The sequence below is a fragment of the Pongo abelii genome, chromosome 2, assembly GCF_028885655.2.
Source record: "Pongo abelii isolate AG06213 chromosome 2, NHGRI_mPonAbe1-v2.0_pri, whole genome shotgun sequence".
Classification (NCBI taxonomy): domain Eukaryota; kingdom Metazoa; phylum Chordata; class Mammalia; order Primates; family Hominidae; genus Pongo; species Pongo abelii.
Genome location: NC_085928.1, coordinates 102417445 through 102438353, shown reverse-complemented (window position 1 = coordinate 102438353; position 20909 = coordinate 102417445). Strand labels below are relative to the sequence as shown.

At 54.5% G+C, this 20909-nt stretch overlaps 2 protein-coding genes across 7 annotated transcripts; one reads left to right on the top strand and one right to left on the bottom strand.

Annotated features, from left to right (window-relative positions):
• Positions 1 to 224: 224 nt before the first annotated feature.
• On the bottom strand, positions 225 to 8798 carry RRP9 (ribosomal RNA processing 9, U3 small nucleolar RNA binding protein). The gene is made up of 15 exons (XM_002813677.6): positions 8624 to 8798; positions 8256 to 8338; positions 4933 to 5042; positions 4507 to 4574; positions 4383 to 4424; positions 3977 to 4103; positions 3217 to 3341; positions 3043 to 3135; positions 2378 to 2478; positions 2129 to 2263; positions 1984 to 2046; positions 1426 to 1571; positions 1267 to 1346; positions 501 to 574; positions 225 to 392 (listed from the first exon to the last, which is right to left on the bottom strand). Exons 1-15 carry the CDS (start codon positions 8708 to 8710, stop codon positions 299 to 301), a joined length of 1428 nt encoding a protein of 475 aa, XP_002813723.2. The 5' UTR covers positions 8711 to 8798; the 3' UTR covers positions 225 to 298.
• Positions 8799 to 9058: 260 nt separating this feature from the next.
• Positions 9059 to 15724, top strand: PARP3 (poly(ADP-ribose) polymerase family member 3). Of its 6 annotated transcripts, none has more exons than XM_002813676.6 (11): positions 9059 to 9569; positions 10219 to 10400; positions 10949 to 11074; positions 11245 to 11433; positions 11633 to 11765; positions 11853 to 12079; positions 12350 to 12499; positions 12708 to 12794; positions 13021 to 13198; positions 14593 to 14748; positions 15171 to 15724. In XM_002813676.6, exons 1-11 carry the CDS (start codon positions 9551 to 9553, stop codon positions 15338 to 15340), a joined length of 1617 nt encoding a protein of 538 aa, XP_002813722.3. In that variant the 5' UTR covers positions 9059 to 9550; the 3' UTR covers positions 15341 to 15724. The 6 variants fall into 6 exon arrangements, with proteins under 6 accessions (XP_002813722.3, XP_009237233.2, XP_009237232.2 ...); XM_009238958.4 differs by having other exon boundaries at positions 9155 to 9569; positions 10214 to 10400; XM_009238957.4 differs by lacking the exon at positions 9059 to 9569 and adding an exon at positions 9678 to 9908 and having other exon boundaries at positions 10214 to 10400.
• The last annotated feature ends 5185 nt before the right edge of the window (positions 15725 to 20909 follow it).

Here is a 20909-nt window from a genome sequence, read left to right as displayed (position 1 = left end):
GTGGCAGGCAGCTAGCCTCAGGAGGTTGTGCAGGACATGCAGGGACAGGAGCCAGGAGCCAGTTGAGGTCTCCATCCCAAGTTCTTTGGAAAAGGATAACAGCCCTCAGGCTAGCAGAGGGGCAGAGCTAGGAGACTGCTGGAGTCCTGTCCCACCCCAGGCCGCCTCCCACCCAGTCCCTGATGCACCCCCACCCCCACCAAGAAGCTACAAGAGACAAGACCAAAAAGAGGAGGGTTTTAATACAAAGAGGGTGGGGCATAGCCTGGGAAGGACTTAAATAAGGAGAGTAAGAGTATCAGGAACCAGCAGCTGGGGGTACGGGGACCCTGCGGAGTGGGATGATGCAGACAGAATTCCGAGCCTCTTTGATTCTCCACCATCGGCCAAGCCTGCAGGGAGTGCAAGAAGCAGCTGAGACTCGGCCCAGTCTCCACCCCATTTCCACCCAGCTGTCCAGCCTGCACCACCTTACCTGAACCCTCGAGGGCCACACATACCTGTGCTCCTGCCCTACCCCAGCCACTAGGAAGTCCCCAGAGCTGGAGAACTTCAGGCTGTTGATAAAACCCACCTGAGCAGAAAGAGAGACAACACGGAAAGACATTAGAATGCCCCCCCACCACCGTCCTCAGCATGACAGTCAAGGACTGGGCCTTATCAGGCCTGGGTTAAATCCCTGCTCTGCCTCCTGCCACCTGGTGACACAGGCCAGCCCTACACTTGTCGGGGCCTCAGCCTCCACATCTGTGAGACGGGGGTAAGCAGAGCACGGGGCTAGCAGTGAGTTTGTGAGGATGAAGGAGGCAATGTACACCAAGTATGACCTGAGGCTGGCTCCTGGTGGTGGGGCCCTGGAGACCCCATGACTGTCCCCACTGACCTAGACCCTGCATTCTCAGCACACATCACTGACAGATCCTGCCACCCTCCCCCAGGTCACCCTAGTGTGGACAGTGAGGTCCACACCCTCTAGCCTGGAACCCAATCTAGCACCAGCAGTGCAGAACTCATCACAGGGCCAGGCCTCCATGCCTCTCCCCATGCTGCTCCCTGACTTGTACCCCAGCACCCTGGACAGGGCCTAGGATAGGAAGGGGAACAGAGGAGGGAAAGTGGGGAGGGTTCCTGCCAGGCCCTGCGCTAGGAGCTGGCCCTGCCCTGAGAAGGTTCCCTTCTGGCAGGAAGAAAGACCTTAAAGAGCTAATTCCAGGGGCCTAGGCAGTGTGGCAGAGACAGGCTGAGCATTCAAGCCCACTCACTCACCAGGGGGATGTCACAGAGAAGGTCAAGCTGCCGGAAGCCTTCCCCACACTGCCAAAGCCGCACGCAGGAGCTGTGGGAGCCTGGGGAGACTAGAACAGTGAGCAACCCCTGCACCGGCCCACCTGGCGACCCCTCCTTCCTGCCTCTCAGGGCACCCACCTGTTGCCACAAGGTCTGTGTTGAGGAGGGCTGCCACCGACGATATCCAGAAGGGCTGCTCCAGGCCTGGCTCTCCCCGCAGCCCGTGAGCTTCACGCTGCAGGGCAAGTGGTCGCTTCTTGGAGAGGCCCCACAAGGCCACAGAGCTACAGACAGGGAGGGAATATAGCAGTGAGGGGGCCAGAGGCAGAAAAGACCCCATGTATAACACAAAGGATTAATGCTTGAGGGGATGGATACCCCATTTCCCATGATGTGATTATTACTTATTGCATGCCTGTATCAAAACATCTCAAGTACCCCACAAATACATACTAAGCACCCACAAAAAATTTTTTTTAATTCTAAAAAAAAAGAAAAAAGGCCACGACAGGAAGGGATCAAGGGCACACAGCCCAGACAAGGTCATCTGAGCTCTCTGCCTCATCATCCTCATCTATGAAAAGAGGTTACAACAGCTCCCCCACTGGGGGTGCCCTGGGGCAAGCTCAGGGCCCCGTGGGCAGCCAGCGCTCAGGAGCAGAAGCTGTGGCCAGAGACATCCAAAGGAGCTCTTACCCATCGTCCGCGCCGGACACCATGTGCTCCTCATTGATTAGGTGGATGCAGTCGATGGAGCCCCTGGAGAAAGGGGCTGTGAGGGTTGTGGCCCAAGCCCACCCCCAGCCCATGTAGCCCCCACTGGCATGGCAGGCCACCTTACTGGTGGCCATAGAAGACAAGCTGGGACTCCTCAGGGATCTTCCACACACGTACAGTCCCGTCCCGGCCTCCAGCCGTCACACAGCACTCCCGGCTCAAGGCATCCAGCGCAGCCACAGCATCCTGGTGTCCGAAGCTAGAGGGCCGGGCAGAGCAGGATGGGGGGATAGGGGTATCGCATGAACTCATGGGCACACACTCCTATACCCTCTCCCATACCATCCACACACCCTCTCCCAAACATACTCACAGCGTCTCCACGTAGGAGTTCTCTGCTACATTCCACACCTTCACAGAGCGATCGTGGGACGTGCTGTAGAGCTGGTGGGTGCCTCTACGGAATGCCAGACCCTAAGGGTGCATGGGGAGAGGACAAAGGGGACCTGGACTACAGCAGGCGAGAGACAGGTCAGGCCCAGGGAGGACTTCCCAAAAAGCAAGCCACGTGGCATGTCCTGTGAGGCACTTTTGTGCCGCCCACATGCCCGTCTGCCCCTGAGCAGATGCAGACTTCTTTTTTATTTATTTATTTTTTTTAGCGACAGGGTCTCATTCTGTTGCTCAGGCTGGAGTGCAGTGGTGCGATCATAGCTCACTGCAGCCTCCATCTCCTGGGCTCAAATGATCCTCCATCTTGGCCTCCCAAAGTGCTAGGATTATAGGCAAGAGCTGCCACACCACGCCCAGAGGCGGCTTCTCAAGGCCCTCGTTGATTCCTGAGCAAGCTCGGCCCAGTCTCCCCCAGCTCCTCCCCATCCCTTTCGCCCATTTATGTATTTTACAGCACCACTCACTACCCACTCGCTACCCCAGGATGCAGGTTCCCTGAGGACGGGGACTACAGAGGCCAGCACTGAGCCTAGAACACTAGCATGTGCCCACTAAAGATCCACTGGCATAGACCCAGCTCCTCACCGACACTGCATCCCGGTGTCCTGTGAAGGTGTACAGGTGCTGGCAGCTCTGGGCCTCCCAAATGAGAATGAGCTTGCTGCGGTCACCGGAGGCCTGCAGGGATGAAGACAATGATCACAGGCACCCACCATGCACCAGACCTCCTGCCTGCCCCCAGGGCCAACCTGGCCTTACAAGGTACTTGCCGTCGGAGGAGATGGCCATGCAGAGGACGTGGCTGCTGTGGCCAGGGGGCTTTCCCTCGGCACCCTTCTTGGCTCGAGGAATCACACGCAGCTTCCGTCCACTCTCCACGCTCCCTGCCGTTGGGGGTGGGGGAGAAGCTACTGGGATGGGGGGATAGGGCTGGCTGGCAACCCCCGTCAAGGGGCAGCATGGAAAGAAGAGCCATGGCAAATGTCCCGGACTCGGCCAGAAGACCTGGCTCAGCCACTGTGAGCCTCCGGACAAGCTGCCTCAGTTTCCTCATCTATGAAGAGGGACATTAATGCCAAACAGCAGCCACACAGCCCAAAGAAGAGAAGGGATGAACAAGGACTTTGGGATTGATGGTGTGAGTTCTTCTGTTACTACACCAGGTGTAGAAGGAACTGCTGGTCAGCCAGCAATGGATGGGAACCCAGGAGGACCGGGCACTCAATCCCAGGACTGCACAGCCTCAAATGTCTTCTAGTCCAACCACCCACCAGCGGCATTAATTCCCATTAAATCATCATCCTGACTTTGTCCAAAGGTCTCTAGGGACAGGGAGCTCATAAGCTCCACTGCCGGGCAGCAGCTTTCACTGTCACCCAGAGAGCACTTCTAGGGCAGCAAACCTGCCTCCAGAGACTTCCCCCCTGCAGGGCTCAGCCTGCCGTGACCACTCCCACTCCCCTGACAGCCCTCCCGCATCCGCCAAGGGGGCTCCAGCCCCACCCAGGCACTCACTCACACTTAATGACGGTGCAGTCTTTGGCAGCAGAGAAGATGGCTGAGTCATCGGGGGTGATGACCAAACATGTGACAGACAGCTGATGCCCCCGTAAAACACGAATGTCAGCCAAGGCTGGGGCCTGGATCTGGGCAGACAGGGGCTGGGTCACTGTGGCTAGTGGCATAAAGGCACCACCTCACCAACCCCACCGCGCAGTGTTGGCCTTTCCCACCCAGGCCAGAAGGAAAACAAGACCCAAGGCTACAAGGACCAGATCCTTACCTGACCAGATAGGCCCAAGTGTCCACCATGTTCCAGAGCAAAGGCCCCCACACTCTGAGCCCCCACCGAGCCACCTGCCCACCAACCCAAGTGGGGCCCCCAATTCCCTCCAACCTTATAACAAAATACCATGTCCACTCACCTCCTTTGCCACCAACTTCTGCAGCCTGCCCCTCTGCTCGAGCTGCATGGAGAAGAGGTGGATGAGACCCTGGGAGCAGATCAGCTCCACCTCCACCCTCCCCCAACTCTCCCTCCACACTTACCACATCCTCCTTCAGGCGCCCCGCCACCTGGTCCTCCTCAAATGCACGGGCCTCAGCCTTCTCCTCCTCTGTGCAGGACAGACCAGACCAAATAAACTGAGGCTGAGACCCCTCTTTCCCCTCCATCCTGTCCCCATCCCACTGCCCCAGCGCTGGATAATGCAGGAAGCTCCAGCTGCCTCAGCAGAGGGGAGGGCAAGCTGGAGGGTTTCCTCCTGCCTTTACTTATCAGATCAGCCCCCTGCAGGCTCCCCAGGAGGCCCATGAGAGCTCCTGGCCACCCCCACAGGGCAGCCAGCACCGACAGCCCGGGCACTCACTGGGAACCCATGTCAGTCACCCATCAAGTGGCTGGGGCTGCAGCGATGAGCAGCAGACCAGCACAGGCACAAGCCCTGCCCATGGCTGGCCTGCTCACTGGCTCACCTTGCTGACGGAGCTGCTCTAAGTAGAGCTTGGCCAAGCGCAGCTTCTTTTCCTGTGCAGTTTCCTCCAGCTCTTCCTCCTCCTCCTCCTCAGGCTTCCTTGGAGCTAGGCTGTGGGCAGGAAGGGGCTGGGTCTGAGGGGCTCACCTTGTTCCTCTGGCCGCTAGGATCGTGCCTTTTGGATGCTCACCCTGCCATCCAACCTCCCCCATTCCCTGCCAGCCCACGTGGCCGGTGACTACACTGCAGAAAACTGAAGGATGTGACTCCCCAAACTAAAAGGCCCCACTCAGTGCCCCACGTAGGGGTGGAAACAGACCCAAATCCCAAAGAGATCACTAAAGCCTCTCAACTCTGGGAGAAAGAGGAGGCTTCCAAGAGAAACCAGGCTTCCAAAAGAAATCAGGTCACATACAAAGAGTCAGGAATCAAAATGCACAGGCATCTCAACAGCAATACTGAAAACAAGAAGACAAAGGAGACTCACACACAAAGCTCTGGAGGAATACACTGACCCCTAAAATGCCATGCCCAGTCAAACAATCAATGACGACACTGCCAGGTGTGCAAGGTGCCACGGAATTTTCTCCCTCTTTTTCTTTAAGAAGGATAGAGGCTGTGCTCCCAAACAAGAGGGTAAACTGGGAAAGAGAAAGGCAAGGGATACCGGAAACCAGAGATGCGACACAGAGAGCAGAAAAGGTGACACCATACCCAGACATAACAGGGGCAGTCTGGATCAGATCCAAAGACCCACCAGGCAGACACACCAGGACTGTCATCACCACAGCACCATCCTTTACCCTGGGAACAAGGTTCCAAGCGAACCTTCACTGTTTGGGGATTGGCCTTTACTGGTGAAGTTACGGCTTTCCCCTCCATGCCCCAGCCCCCAGACCAGCTGAGAGTACTCACTTCACTCAAAGACAGGCCCTGCTTTGACCTGCTCCTGGGAGGTGGGGGTAGGTCATGGGCACTCAGACACAGAGGATCCAGGGCAGCCCACTCCCTCTGATCATGTGCCTGCAGACATCTAGTCTCTGTCCACTCCCCTAACCGTGTTTCCCAGGACTCACTCGTAACCCTGCCCCTGACTTCCCCAGAAGGGATCTTGGAAACTCTCAGGAAAGCCAAAGCTGGACCATGCCCCAGAAATAATTTAGTGCCCTGTGCCTGGCAAGCCTTCAGCCAACAGGGCTAGTGCTGCCCTTCCCTTACACAGCCAAAGGACCTGTGTTAACTTCGGACTTCTACTCAATTTAGCCAAACTAATTAATCTATTGTTGAAGGATTCATACGCATGAGGCAGAATGCTAAAGAAATGCAAGGGAAGTACACACTATGATTCCATTTACAGGGCATGCTAGAAAATGCACAACTCTAGGGGCAGTGGTTAGCAGAGACTTGGGGGGAAGGACAGGGGCTGACTATGAAGGAGCAGGAGGAGTTTTGGAGGGTGATGAAACTCTTTACCTTCAGGGTAGAGGTGGTCACACGACTGTGTGTGTTTGTCAAAACTCATTGAACTATAACTTTAAAAAGTGAATGTTACTATATGTAAATTACACCTAAATGGAAAATGTTAATTTTTTAAAAGAAGAACAAAGAAACCAAAGAAATGATTAACTCAAGTTAGGAATGACAGTTGGGGCTTCTAAGTTTCTGCAAATGTTCTAGTTCTTAACCTAAGTGGTAAGTAAGTATACAGAGGTTTACCATTTTACCATTACTCTCTGTAGCACAAATATATCTCATTCACTCTTCTGTATCTAACACACTTCACAACACAACATTCTAAAAATATTTAAAAGCACTTAGCCCACACTAGCCTGGCACACACTCACCCACAATAACCTTCAGATTAAGAAAAGTACATTAATGGCTGGGTGTGGTGGCTCATGCCTATAATCCTAGCACTCTGGGAGGCTAAGGTGGGCGGATCACTTGAGGTCAGGAGTTCGAGACCAGCCTGGCCAACATGGTGAAACTCCGTCTCTACTAAACATACATAATTAGCCAGGCATGGTGGTGCAGGCCTATAATCCCAGCTACTCAGGTGGCTGAGGCAGGAGAATCACTTGAACCTGGGAAGCAGAGGCTGCAGTGAGCCGAGATCGCACCACTGCACTCCAGCCTGGGCAACAGAGTGAGACTCTGTCTCAAAAACAAAAAAAAAAAGTACATTAAGTCTTTCCGTGAGCAAATTAAGGCAATACATACTCAATTTTAGAAGCGAGGTTCTAAAGTCAACTCATAGAGAAGGCACTAGGATTCTCTGGTCCAAGAGCCTCCAACCCACAGGGTCAGGCCTGACACCTTGCCTGACCCTTTGAAATCCTGCAAGCAACCACACCCATCACCTGCAGAAATGAGCGAGGCATTCAAAGCCCTCTACAATCTACATGCACTTATGACCAGTCCTCCTGTTTTTGTGTGTGTGTTTTTTTTTTTAGAGACAGGATCTTGCTCTGTCACCCAGACTGGAGAGCAGTGTATGATCATAGTTCACTGTAGCTTCAACTCCCTGGGAAGGGATCCCCAAACCTTAGCCTAATGAGTAGTTGGGACTACAGGTGCACACCACCATACCCAGCTAACTTTTTTTGTTTTTGTGCAGACAAGATCTCGCTATGTTGCCCAGGCTGGTCTCAAACTCCTGACCTCAAGCAATCCTCCCGCCTTGGCCTCCCAAAGTGCTGGGATTAGAGGCATGAGTTACCAGGCCCAGCACCCTTCCATCTTTTCTACTGCCCATTCTGGCACACTTACACCTCAGACTTTCCTCTGATCACTGAATGCCTTCCCTACCTCTCCGTGAGAGACTCCTCTTCATCTCTCAAGACCCTATTTAAATGTCCCTCCCCTGTTACCAGAACACACAACTATAAAACACACACCTCACTACAACACTCTCTTCACCCGCCTGCCTATCTCTGCACTTCCAACAGCAAAGACAGTGCCTGGCATATTAAGAGACGGGGAGTCCAGTAATTGTGAAATTGCAGGAAAACTGGCAAGGGAAGAAGGATGCAAGAAATACTTGACAGCTTTGTTCTCTTTTCCTGCAATTTCTCAATCAGTCCAGTCCCTGCCAAAACCTAAAGAGGTCTCAATGGCCTCGGATTGGGGCCCAGGGTCCTTCCCACCCAGAGACCTCGCAGAAACAAGACTTTGCAGGACCAGAAACTAAAGGAAAGAGCCACGATCTCAGAGCCAAGGGCCAGAGTCTTGGGTTCTCGGCTCAGCTCTGTTCGGACTCACTCAGTCTTCCGTGCACCATGGGACTCAGTTTTCCCTCCCACTATGTGGAAAAGAACAGCTCACCTCTCGCTCTCAGAGTCGCTGGAGATCTCCTCATTCATCTTGCCGCCACCCTTGGATTTGCCCCTGTCCCCCGCAGAGTCGGCCTGGGAATTATACGGTCTTTTCTTTGGTCAGGGGTCCAGACCACCCTGGCATTGACCAAGGGCCCCCCTCGGTTCCCTCAGAACCCCAGGACTGGGAAAGGCGGTAGTTCCCGGGTTAAGCGAACGGCTTTCTAGGATTTGGCCCGCGGAGAGAGGGATGAAGCTGACTCCAGCAGGGGTCCAGGGCGAAGGGCTGGGGAAGGGCCCGGACCTAGGTCCCCTGGATGGGATGACGGTTGTCCCAGTAGCAGGGCTGACCGCGGCCCTCAGAAGCGCCATGCTCACCTTTCGCCGCCGCTTGCCAGCCCCCGCGCCAGCCCCGGCCCCAGAGGCCGGCTTTCCCCGCTTACGAGCAGCCGCTGTTGCCGACATGCTGCCCACCAGGCGTGTAGCAGCGGCCGCAGGAGAACTCACGTGGCAGCTGAACCCTCCCAGCTCCCCAGCCGCATGGCAAGACCCCGCGTCTTGATAGGCTTCCACCGCCCGCCGGGCCCCGCCTCCTACTGCTCCATTGGGTCCTTCGGCAGGCCCTGCCACGCCCCCAGGCACCCATAGGATGCACGCTTGTAGCCCCGCCTCCTGAAGTTCCTAGGCTCCCGCACCAGGCTCGAGTAGGAAGCCCGTACCTCCACAGCGCTTCCGGCCTGAAGCTGTGGCGCTTGCGCTCTGCTGCCGGCCGACTTCGAAGTCGGAGCAAGAGCCGTCTCTGTGTTTGCGCCCCTTGGCCGCTGGGAGGCGCCAGAGACGCGGCGCCCTTTCGCGTTCTGGAGCGTGACTCCTCCCCTCCATGGGCAGCCCCGCGCTAGACCCAACGGGGATCCAAGCAGCCCCGGGGAGAGGGAGGCTGCGTCTGTATCCGGGCCCAAGGTCACCGGGCCCAAGGTCACCGGGCGACCGGCAGATGCGTGCTGCAGGCCCCGGCCACATGAGTCGCTACGGACGCGACTGCCCCGGACTTGGATATGCCAGATCGAGTGTCCACCCGTCCGTGGGACTGGTCGCCTGACTCGGCCTGCCCCAGCCACTGCTTCACCTCACTGGTGGCCAAATAGCCGATGTCTAATCCCCCACACAAGCTCATCCCCGGCCTCTGGCGATTGTTGGGAATTCTCTCCCTAATTCACGCCTGAGGCTCATGGAGAGTTGCTAGACCTGGGACTGTCCTGGGAGGCGCACACAACCAGGCCGGGTGGCAGCCAAGATTCCTCTCCCATGTCCCTGCTTTTCTTGGGTGAGTGTGCTATGGTCCTGCCCACGGCAGGGCAGGGCAAGGCCTGGTGGGACTGGCCTTTGCCCTCTGTCAGTTCAAGGCCACTGATCTGGAGTTCTGTCTCCTCAGAACTCTTGAGTCCATTGGGAAGGACTTCTACAGCACTGGGTTCTAAGCTCCGGGAGGATAAATCTGGCCCCAAGAATCCTGCCCCCAGGAGCCTCTGCCCACCCTCCCCCATAGCTCGGTGACTCAGCCCCGCAACCATGCCAGGGCTGAACTAGCTGACACAGGGGGAGGAGCCCCGAAGTGGAAGAGAGAGATCCTCCTTTCACTTTCCCTACCCCTCAGGACACACAGGTCAGCTGGAGAGGGTAGGGAGCCAGGCAGACCCTGTTGACCAGAGTGGGCAGACTGGACAGAGTCCTAACCTTGCACTTGGGACTGGGGAAAGGGGCGTTTCTGAGGGACAAAGAGCCGGGTGTGGTCTGGGGCTGGGAATGCCGTCAGGGTGGACACAGGTTGCAATGGGAGGCCACCGAAGGGCCAGCCCGGGGTGGGGCAAGTTGGTGTTGTGCTGGCCCAGGGCAGGGGTGGGGACTGACAGTGGGTCGTTGGGGATGAGGAGGCCTCCACTCAGGCCTAAGGGCCTCTCTGTGCCCCAGGACAGCCATGGCTCCAAAGCGGAAGCCCTCGGTACAGACTGAGGGCCCTGAGAAGAAGGGCCGGCAGGCAGGAAGGGAGGAGGACCCCTTCCGCTCCGCCGCTGAGGCCCTCAAGGCCATACCCGCAGAGAAGCGCATAATCCGCGTGGATCCAACATGTCCACTCAGCAGCAACCCCGGGACCCAGGTGAGCTGCAGTCCCCAGTCAGGCCCAGAACCTGCCCACTGATAAGCACAAACATACCCAGGCCACCCCCTTAGGACTCAGTTCTGGTTTTGGAGCCCAAGGCCCCCAGGTAAGCGCCAGCGCCAGGCCATGTTCTCCTGACCCCACACATCAGGGCTGTGTCCCATCAGGTCCAGGCGGGTCACATCTGCCCTGCAGACCCCATGCAGGCCTCCTCCCACCGCACTTAGGGAAAGGCTGTGACTACATCAGTTTCCTGGGCGCTCGCCCATGTCCCCTCAGGGCAGAGCCATGTCCCTCTCAGATTCCCCCATCCAGGGCCCAGCTGTGTCCCCCCAGCACCCCCCATACCCCCATGTCAGGGTTTAGCCATGTCCTCTCACACCGCATCGCCTAGGGAAGAGCAGTGACTGCCCAAGCTTCCAAGACAGGGTCCCTCTGACTCCCACTGCCGTCAGACTCCTGTCCCCATCAGAGCCCTCTCGGTGTACGGCCAGGCACCCCATCTGACCCCAGCCAGCCTGCCCCCCACCTCCCCTCTGGCCCAGGTGTATGAGGACTACGACTGCACCCTGAACCAGACCAACATCGGGAACAACAACAACAAGTTCTACATCATCCAGCTGCTCCAAGACAGCGACCGCTTCACCTGTTGGAACCGCTGGGGCCGTGTGGTGAGTGCCCCGCCTGCTCTGCACATACTCCCCAGGGTCCTCAAAAGGCCACAGCTACTGACTAGGGGGGCACCCCCAACTGTCCCGGGGTGCTCAGCACAGGACCTGGCCCGACACGCAGGCCAGCAAATGTTGATGGTGGGCATACCCCTGAAGGCTGTCAGTTGCAGGGAGAGGTCGGCCAGTCGAAGATCAACCACTTCACAAGGCTAGAAGATGCAAAGAAGGACTTTGAGAAGAAATTTCGTGAAAAGACCAAGAACAACTGGGCAGAGCGGGACCGCTTTGTGTCTCACCCGGGCAAGTACACACTTATCGAAGTACAGGCAGAGGATGAGGCCCAGGAAGCTGTGGTGAAGGTGAGATGGCCAAGGAAGGTGAGCAGGCCCTGGGCTGAGGGAGGGGACTCGTTGGAGAGTTCCCGCTGGTTGGGCTCTGCCACTGCCCAGCTGCGCAGCCTCAGCCACAGAACTCCCCTCTAGCCTCAGGCTGGCCGGTCTCTGTCTGGTGTCGCGCCCTGCCCAGCTGCTTCTGCCCATGTGTGCCCTCTATCTTCAGGTGGACGGAGGCCCAGTGAGGACTGTGGCTAAGCGGGTGCAGCCCTGCTCCCTGGACCCAGCCACGCAGAAGCTCATCACTAACATCTTCAGCAAGGAGATGTTCAAGAACACCATGGCCCTCATGGACCTGGGTGAGGAGTGAGAGGCAGGCAGGGTGGCAGGGGCCTCAGGGTGACAGGGCTGTGGGGCTGAGTCTCCCCACTCCCCTGTCCCCCTAGATGTGAAGAAGATGCCCCTGGGAAAGCTGAGCAAGCAACAGATTGCACGGGGCTTTGAGGCCTTGGAGGCGCTGGAGGAGGCCCTGAAAGGCCCCACTGATGGTGGCCAAAGCCTGGAGGAGCTGTCCTCCCACTTTTACACTGTCATCCCGCACAACTTCGGCCGCAGCCAGCCCCCGCCCATCAATTCCCCTGAGCTTCTGCAGGCCAAGAAGGACATGCTGCTGGTGAGGGCTGGCAGGGGTGCGGGCAGGCAGTGGGGCACTGAACAGACAGCCTAGGCAAGCGGGATGAGGGGCAGGTGGCCAAGAAGGCCCAGAAGGATGGACTGCCTGGGCAGGCTGACAGACGGGTGGGGAAGGCTAGGCAGACAGATAGGGTGGGGAGGGACAGGCGGGACACACAGGTGGGGTGGCTACAGTACCAGTCATGTGAGAGAGGAGAGGGGAGGCCAGAGGTCAAGTGGGAAGACAAGCTGCCAGGGCCCATCATCCTAGGTGCTGGCGGACATCGAGCTGGCCCAGGCCCTGCAGGCAGCCTCTGAGCAGGAGAAGATGGTGGAGGAGGTGCCACACCCCCTGGACCGAGACTACCAGCTTCTCAAGTGCCAGCTGCAGCTGCTAGACTCTGGAGCACCTGAGTACAAGGTGAGTTGGGCCCCACAGAGGGGCCAGGCTATCAGTGGGCACTGTCCCTCTGCCCACCTGCCCTCGAGGTGCCCAGAGGAATACTCGCCCTCAGCCTTCTCTTCCTGTGTCTCCAGGGCCTGAGGAGGGCTTGGGACTGGGGGAAGAAAAATGGGGGATTAGCTCCTGAGCCTCCCACCCTGGCAACCAGCTTCTGCTCTCCCCACAGGTGATACAGACCTACTTAGAACAGACTGGCAGCAACCACAGGTGCCCTACACTTCAACACATCTGGAAAGTAAACCGAGAAGGGGAGGTGAGGGAGGTTCCCCCACCTCTCCCCCATCACCACTGTGCCTTAGGAAGATGTCGTTGACTAATCTGCCCCTTAGCAAATCGTTTAGCAACTCTGGTCAGTTTCTGCCGGCCATGAGTGCGTGTGAGTAAGCAGAGGGACACTAGGCCTCGGTCACGAGCAGCAGGGCAAGGCGCCTGAGTACTCGGGTGGCATCACTCCCATTTCTCACTTCCTCTCCACTCAGGAAGACAGATTCCAGGCCCACTCCAAACTGGGTAATCGGAAGCTGCTGTGGCATGGCACCAACATGGCCGTGGTGGCCGCCATCCTCACTAGTGGGCTCCGCATCATGCCACATTCTGGTGGGCGTGTTGGCAAGGGCATCTACTTTGCCTCAGAGAACAGCAAGTCAGCTGGATATGGTGAGGTGCCCCTCTGGGCCAAGCCCTGGGAGGGTTGGCACTAAGGTGGATTGGGCCCAGTCCTTGGTCACTGGAAATTCATGGTGAATCCAAGAGAGGAATCCTTTAGTGGTTAATGACTACAGTGCTCAGTGGGTTGTCCTGAGCTTTGGTGGCGGGGGTCTTAGAGGAAGTGTCTGATGGTCAGGGATGGCTTCCTGGGGGAGGCAATACAGATAGGATGGGTGCACCAACCAGACCTGGGAGGGGGTAAAAGGGGAGCCTTTGAGCCAGGTGTGGTGGCACACACCTGTAGTTCCATATACTCAGGAGGCTGAGGCAGGAGGAGTGCTTGAGCCCACAAGTTTAAGGCTGCCATGAGCTATGATCACACTCCAGCCTGTGTGACAGAGCCAGACTCTATCTGAAAAAATAAAAATAAAAAAGAGGAGACGTCAAGGCAAGGGGATGGGCAGAGAGGCTGGGAGGATGTGAGGATGTGGCAGGTCAGGGCTTCCAAACACTTCCTGATACTGGAGCTCAGAGCAATGCCTAGTGGGGGCAGGGTGGGTTAGGGGCCCAGAACGATCAAGGAGGCTTTATCCAGAGACTGATGGTTAGCCCAGCTGGACTTGTCTGTAGCAGGATCCCAGTGGCTACAGCTGTGGAGAGGGGGGCAGCAGCCAGAGGCTGCAGAGAGGCCGTGCTCTTATCCAGGCTGGATGTGATGGGTGCCTGGCCCAAGGGCTGGGAAGTGCAGGGGAGGGAGCCCATGAGAGGGGCATATAGGAGGTGGGATGGGGAGCATGTGGGAAAGGGTCAAGGCTGTCTCCAGTGACTTCGGAGTTTCTGGCCAGGAATGTCCTCACCAAAATGACCCCCCCAGACCAGCTCCTCAGCCCAGGCTGTCCCCATCATTGGAGGCCACCACCCAGCTGGCCAAGAGAGCAAGGACCAAGGATTCATCCCAGAATAGATGGGGCTGAAGTTCTAGGATGCCTGAGGTCGCCAAGAGCAAGGGGTCCACCAGGAGGGCAGACGAGCTTAGGAAAGAGTGGCGGGGTGGAGGGCTTAGGAGAGCCAGTGCGAGGAAGTCCCAGGTAGGGGCTGATGATGTCAGAAGCAAAGTAAGCAGAGCAGGCCAGGGAGAAAAGCCCCTGCCCCGGGTTTGGTCACTGGGAGGCCATTGCTGACCTTGGTGAGGACAGCAGAGGGTGCAGAGGCCTGGCCATAGGGAGCACAGTGAGGTGGGAGGGAGCAGGCTGGGACAAGGAGGGAGTGACAGCTGGAGGAGAGTGAGCCTTTTCTTGCTGGAGCAGCAAAGCCAAAAGAGATAACATCGCAGCAGAGAGGGGCCCCACAGGTCAGCAGGAGGCAGGCTGAGCTGCCCACTGGTGCCTCCCTGTGTCCTGCAGTTACTGGCATGAAGTGTGGGGCCCACCATGTCGGCTACATGTTCTTGGGTGAGGTGGCCCTGGGCAGAGAGCACCATATCAACACGGACAACCCCAGCTTGAAGAGCCCACCTCCCGGCTTCGACAGTGTCATTGCCCGAGGCCACACCGAGCCTGGTGAGTCCTCAGAAGCTGTACAGCCCAGGGAGAGAGGTGGGGCCGAGATAGGGGCTGGGACATTTTCAGGGAGGGGGCTGTGAAGAGGGACAAAAAGAAGCTTCCCTGTAGTCACTCAGTTTGTCATTTGACAAACATCCACTTGTTCAACAAATCATTCCTGGGCATCCCGGAGGGCTTCAAAAAGAGAAGTTGTTGACTGAGCATTGAAGGATGAGTACGAGTTTCCCAGAGAGAAGTCGGGGAGGACACCCCAGGCAGAAGCCCCAGCCGCTGCAGTGGTTTGGAGGTGGGCAAGGTGGAAATGAGCAGGTGTGCCCTGTGACAGACGTGGAGAGCGTAGGGAGAAGGACTTACTCGTAAGGCCAGGGACCAGTGACCTGTGACCCCTGGGCCACCCTGGCCCTTGCTGTGCCCTGCAGATCCGACCCAGGACACTGAGTTGGAGCTGGATGGCCAGCAAGTGGTGGTGCCCCAGGGCCAGCCTGTGCCCTGCCCAGAGTTCAGCAGGTCCACATTCTCCCAGAGCGAGTACCTCATCTACCAGGAGAGCCAGTGTCGCCTGCGCTACCTGCTGGAGGTCCACCTCTGAGTGCCCACCCTGTCCGCCGGGGTCCTGCAAGGCTGGACCGTGATCTTCAATCATCCTGCCCATCTCTGGTACCCCTATATCACTCCTTTTTTTCAAGAATACAGTACGTTGTTGTTAACTGTAGTCACCATGCTGTACAAGATCCCTGAACTTATGCCTCCTAACTGAAATTTTGTATTCTTTGACCCACATCTGCCCAGTTCCTCTCCTCCCAGCCCATGGTAACCGGCATTTGACTCTTTACTTGTATAAGGGCAGCTTTTATAGGTTCCACATGTAAGTGAGATCATGCAGTGTTTGTCTTTCTGTGCCTGGCTTATTTCACTTAGTGTAATGTGCACCGGGTTCACCCATGTTTTCATAAATGACAAGATTTCCTCCTTTTTTAAGGCTGAATGGTACTCTGTTATGTATATGCACCACATTTCCTCTATCTGTTCATCTATCAGTGGACACCAAGGTGCTTCCATATCTTGGCCATTGTGAACAGTGCTACAGTGAACTGGGAGAGCAGACATCTCTTGAACATACTGATTTCATTTCTCTTTGATGTATACCCAGTAGTGGGGTTTCTGGATCCATATCACCCCTTCTTGCCAGGCTCCCTTGTGTCCCAGACATCGATCCCCCTTCCCTCCAATCCCTGTTAGCCTTGATGTGTCTGTGGCCCCAGAGTCTTGCCTCCTAAAGTGATGGGTGTGGTACGGGCGTATTACAGGGACACAGATGCAGCAGCCTGCTCAAGGGGCACAGCTGAGAGTGGCTTGGATCCCACATCCACCTAGGCCGTCCATCCTGGACTGGACTGCATGTTGGAGCCATGTGGTCACCAAGGTAGGCTAAACTGCAGGCACGCGCAAGCAGCTTTACTAAACGTGGTATTCTCTTGTCCCAGCCTCTGCCTGTCTGTGCCACAATTGTGCTGGGCCTGGGCCTCCAGCCACACTCCAGGGAGCGAGCGCTCATATGGGTTGATGTGGATCATGCACACACTCCTTGCCCCTCCTGGTCCATCACTGCAACAACCTGCTTCCTCTAATTGAGCCTTCAAGGGGGACCCCCACTGTCTACTCAGAACTATTTGTCATCTGGGGACCCACCTGGTGATTCTGTCCTTTATCCCAGACATTGCCAGGTGAATCAAGCATTCCTCATGTCTTGGCACCAAACATCTCTTTGTGTCTTTCTTTTTTTTTTTTTTTTGAGGCAGTGTCTCACCCTGTCACCCAGGCTAGAGTGGAGTGGTGCAACCACTGCTCACTGCAGCCTCAGCCTTCCCAGGCTCAGGTGATCCTCCCACCTCAGCCTCCAGAGTAGCTGGGACTACAGGTACATGACACCACACCTGGCTAATTTTTGTGTTTTTTGTAGAGATGAAGTTTTGCCACGTTGCTCAGTTTGGTCTCAAACTCCAGGGCTCAGGTGATCCTCCTGCCTCTGCCTCCCAAAGTGCTGGGATTACAGGTGTGAGCCACTGCACCCAGCCTCCTTTGTGTCTTAATCTAAATGTTAGAAACAAGCTGAGCTTATGTCAGAGGAGCACAGCTCTGCAATCATGAAAGGAGGCTGTTCAGGCAGGAATGCCAGTGATCACCAGGCAGGTCATCCTATCCACAGACAAGGGGTGCCATTCCTGGAGCAGGCCAACATCCAGGCTAGGGTTGCACATTGCATTTAGTTGTTATGTCTCTTTAGTCTCCTTTAATCTGAAAACACTGCTTAGCCTTTTTTTTCTTTTATAACTTTGACACTCTTGAAGAATACAGGCCAGTTGTTTTATAGAATGTCACTCAGTTTAGGTTTCTCTGATGCTTTGTCGTGATTAGATTTAGGTATTGCATGGGCAGGAATGTGACATAAATGATATGCCCTTAGGGAATTCCATCTGTAGGGGCATGGCCCATTCTTGGTGATGTTAATTAACTTTAATCATCCATTAAGGTGATGTCCACCATGTTTCTCCACGGTGAAGCTACTATTTCTCCTCTTTGTAATTAATCAATAATCTGTGGGGAAATATTGTTGGGTGTAAATGTCCCTTTCCTCATCACCTTTCACCCACTAGCTTTATCCATCGATGATAACTTAACTGAAATCAACTACCTGAATCAATTTTTGCTAAGATAGTTGCAAATGGTAGTTATCTAACTCCATCATTTCTTTTATCTGTATTAGTTTCTGTCTTTATTACCAGTGTAGACTCATGGATTTTTATTTTATTCAGTGAGTTATAATCCATTACTGTCATTAGTTATTTTGATCCTCAAATTGTCCCAGATTTGGCCAGCAGAAGGTCCCTTCTGTGTCCTGATCATTTTTTGAGCACATCCTTTCTCTCTGGCATCACAAGATGTTCCAGGTTCATCTCGTACGAACCGGGAATCAGCCATTTCTCCAAGGAGCCCTGGTTCCCTGGAGCAGGAAATGTTTAGAATCCAAGATCTGGGCAATAGATGTGCTCCTTGGTACTGAGATGTCATTGCTTTTAAGTCCTTTCAGCAAAGAGAGCTAAGGAATGTGTATATGTGGCTTGGCGCAGGGGCTCTCACCTGTAATCCCAGCACTTTGGGAGGCCAAAGCCGGAGGATCTCTTGAGCCCAAGAGTTCAAGGCTGCAGTGAGTTATGATTGCAACACTACATTCCAGCCTGGATGACAGACTAAGACCCTGTCTCTAAAAAAATTAAAAAGGAAAAAAAAAGGGGAGAGACAGAATACGTATGTGTGAATAAATAACAAACATCTCTCTATATCTATTTCTCCAGTTCCAATCAAACACCACAGAGTTCTTCCATTCTTCCCCAATTCCCTATTTCCTCGATTCTCAAACAGTAAGAACCTGGGTTTCTATCAACATCAATACATCTACTTATTTGCTCAATCCTACACAAAAAGGAGTTTCAGAATTGCCATGCCCATACCCTGTGAAAAACAAACGTTCTAAGTAGAGCTCAAGATGTATCTGATCTTACTCAGTATTTTCTTTTTTTTTTTTTTGTCGTTAGACTGAGGGTCCATGGTCAAAGTAACAGTTTGAATACAGGTTCAGATGTTACTTGGATTGGTTCTTTCTCTTCAATGTGGTTATGTTATTCGTCTGAAATACAGGTAGGCTCAGTCATTTCTGTCTACATTCTTCTTTGTTACTTTATTGTTTTCAATATGTAGAACATTAACATAGTTCCAAAAGGTCCACTCTGTGCAAGCTGTGCTCAAAAGAGTCCTTCTATTCCCCTCACTCCATTCCTACTCACCTGCTGGAGGGAGCCAGTTTCATTAGTTTCTGGCATATCCTTCCTGTGTGTTTTTTTTTAATTTTGTTTTGTTTTTTGCAAATTTTGCAATACACTTACACACATACACATGCTAAGGAAGTGTTTTAATTTTTTATTTATATTAATGATGTTGAAGGGAGCATGAACTCTGCAACCCACCACAGTCCCCACCCCTCCCTATCGCGTTCCCCAATCCACTTTTCTCATTTGCTGTTCCCACTTGGCCCCACCGAGCTCTCTCCAGGCCCTGGTAACTCAGGGGCTGCCCCGGGCTTATAGGGCTGCCTGGGTAAGGACCAAAACTTCAAAAATCCAGCTTCACCTCCTAGAGGCAAATGCCCAAGTTCAAGTTGTAGCCAAGGACAGGAAGGGACAGCTGTGTGGACAGAGCTCTAGGAAGCAAAACTCAGCTGTGTGACCTGGGACCCATTTCTCCACTCTACTTTTCTCATCTGAATAATGGAGAACTGCACTGGAGCCCTTTGAATTCCAGCACAAAATTAGTTAAACCAAGAGGTCCATGTCCTGTCTTCACCATCTAGATCTGCAGCAATGCTGACCGTGTGTCTGTGAGGGGTGCTAGGGCCATAGGCACAAGTGAGGCTCAGATAAGGTCCCTGCTGTCATGGAGCTTACATTCTAGTAAAGCAGGCTCTAAGCAAATGTATGCATAAATATGAAATACCATAGCAGGTAGGGAAAGTGCCGGGAAGAAAAATAAAGCAGGATAAAAGGATTTGAGTGATGGGAAGGTGGAACAATTTTAGAAAAGATGGTCGCAAGCTGGGCGCGGTGGCTCACGCCCGTAATCCCAGCACTTTGGGAGGCCAAGGCGGGCGGATCACGACGTCAGGAGATCAAGACCATCCTGGCTAACATGATGAAACCCCCGTCTCTACTAAAAATAAAAAAATAAAAATAAATTAGCCGAGCATGGTGGCGGGCGCCTGTAGTGCCAACTACTCAGGACGCTGAGGCAGGAGAATGACATGAACCCGGGAGGTGGAGCTTGCAGTGAGCTGAGATCGTGCCACTGCACTCCAGCCTGGGTGACAGAGCGAGACGCTGTCTCAAAAAAAAAAAAAAAAAAAGAAGAAGAAGAAGGCCGGGCACGGTGGCTCACGCCTGTAATCCCAGCACTTTGGGAGGCTGAGGCGGGTGGATCATGAGATCAGGAGATCAAGACCATCCTGGCTAACACGGTGAAACCCCATCTCTACTAAAAAAACACACAAAAAATTAGCCGGGCGTGGTGGCGGGTGCCTGTAGTCCCAGCTACACTGGAGGCTGAGGCAGGAGAATGGTGTGAACCTGGGAGGCGGAGCTTGCAGTGAGCCCAGCTGTGCCACTGCACTCCAGCCTGGGAGACAGAGCGAGGCTCCGTCTCAAAAAAAAAAAAAAAAGATGGTCGCTGAAGGTCCCTCTCGAGCAGAGACCTGAATCATGTGAGGGAGCAAGCCATGGACAGATCTGCGGCAAGGGTGTTCTTGCAATGGAAACAGCAAATGCAAAGAAACTGGCTTGACGGGCGGAAGGAACAGCAAGCAGACTGCTGTGGCTAGAAATACTGTGGGCAAGGAGGAGGGTGAGCTCAGAAAGGGATGGAAAAGGCAGATAAAAGGGCCTAGCTCCCTTTTATCTGCCTTTTTTTTTTAGTTCCAGAGGAGCTGAGATTCTATTCTGATCTATTCTGATGACGGGAAGCTCTTAGAGGGATGAGAGCTGGGTCATGCCCCCATCTGCTTTGTTTTTAGAGGGATCCACTTCAGCCCCTGTGTAGAGAGTGGACTGTAGAGTATACGTCAGTTAACAACCAGTCAGCAAAACAGAAATTACCCTAGGTATTTCAGACAAGGGAAATTTGATACAGGGAAAGAATTGAATGACCAAATGGGGGATGATGAGGCAATCCAAAGATGAGCAACAGCTGGAAGTCACTACTACTCTTAAGACTGGAGAGATCAAGGAAGTGAATGGTGCTCTGATGCCCAGAGGCTAGGATCACCCTGCAGGAGCCAGAACCACAGAGGGGGCCACCTGAAGGGAGCCCCTGGCTGAGCTTCAGAGGGAAATAAATCCTGGCTTCTTCCCTCCTCCCATCCATCAGTCTTCTGCTGGTAACTTTCATTGGCTGAACATACCCAAAGTCAGTTGACAAAGGAGCCTGGGAAATACAGTTCCCAGGAAGGCAGTATAGCACTGACGAAGAAGGGAATGAATCTGAGGGCAAACAGGCAGATGGCCAGTGCAAGGTGCAGGAGCTGAGGCCGGGAGACCAGTTAGAAGGATGCTGAA

Coding starts and splice junctions, on each gene's coding strand:
- PARP3 (XM_002813676.6), top strand. Junction 11,075..11,244: donor GGAACCGCTGGGGCCGTGTG/GTGAGTGCCCCG, acceptor TGTCAGTTGCAG/GGAGAGGTCGGCCAGTCGAA. Junction 11,766..11,852: donor CATGGCCCTCATGGACCTGG/GTGAGGAGTGAG, acceptor CTGTCCCCCTAG/ATGTGAAGAAGATGCCCCTG.
- RRP9 (XM_002813677.6), bottom strand. CDS start 8,710: ATGTCGGCAACAGCGGCTGCTCGTAAGCGGGGAAAGCCGGCCTCTGGG. Junction 8,339..8,623: donor CTGGCAAGCGGCGGCGAAAG/GTGAGCATGGCG, acceptor TATAATTCCCAG/GCCGACTCTGCGGGGGACAG. Junction 1,347..1,425: donor CACAGACCTTGTGGCAACAG/GTGGGTGCCCTG, acceptor TAGTCTCCCCAG/GCTCCCACAGCTCCTGCGTG.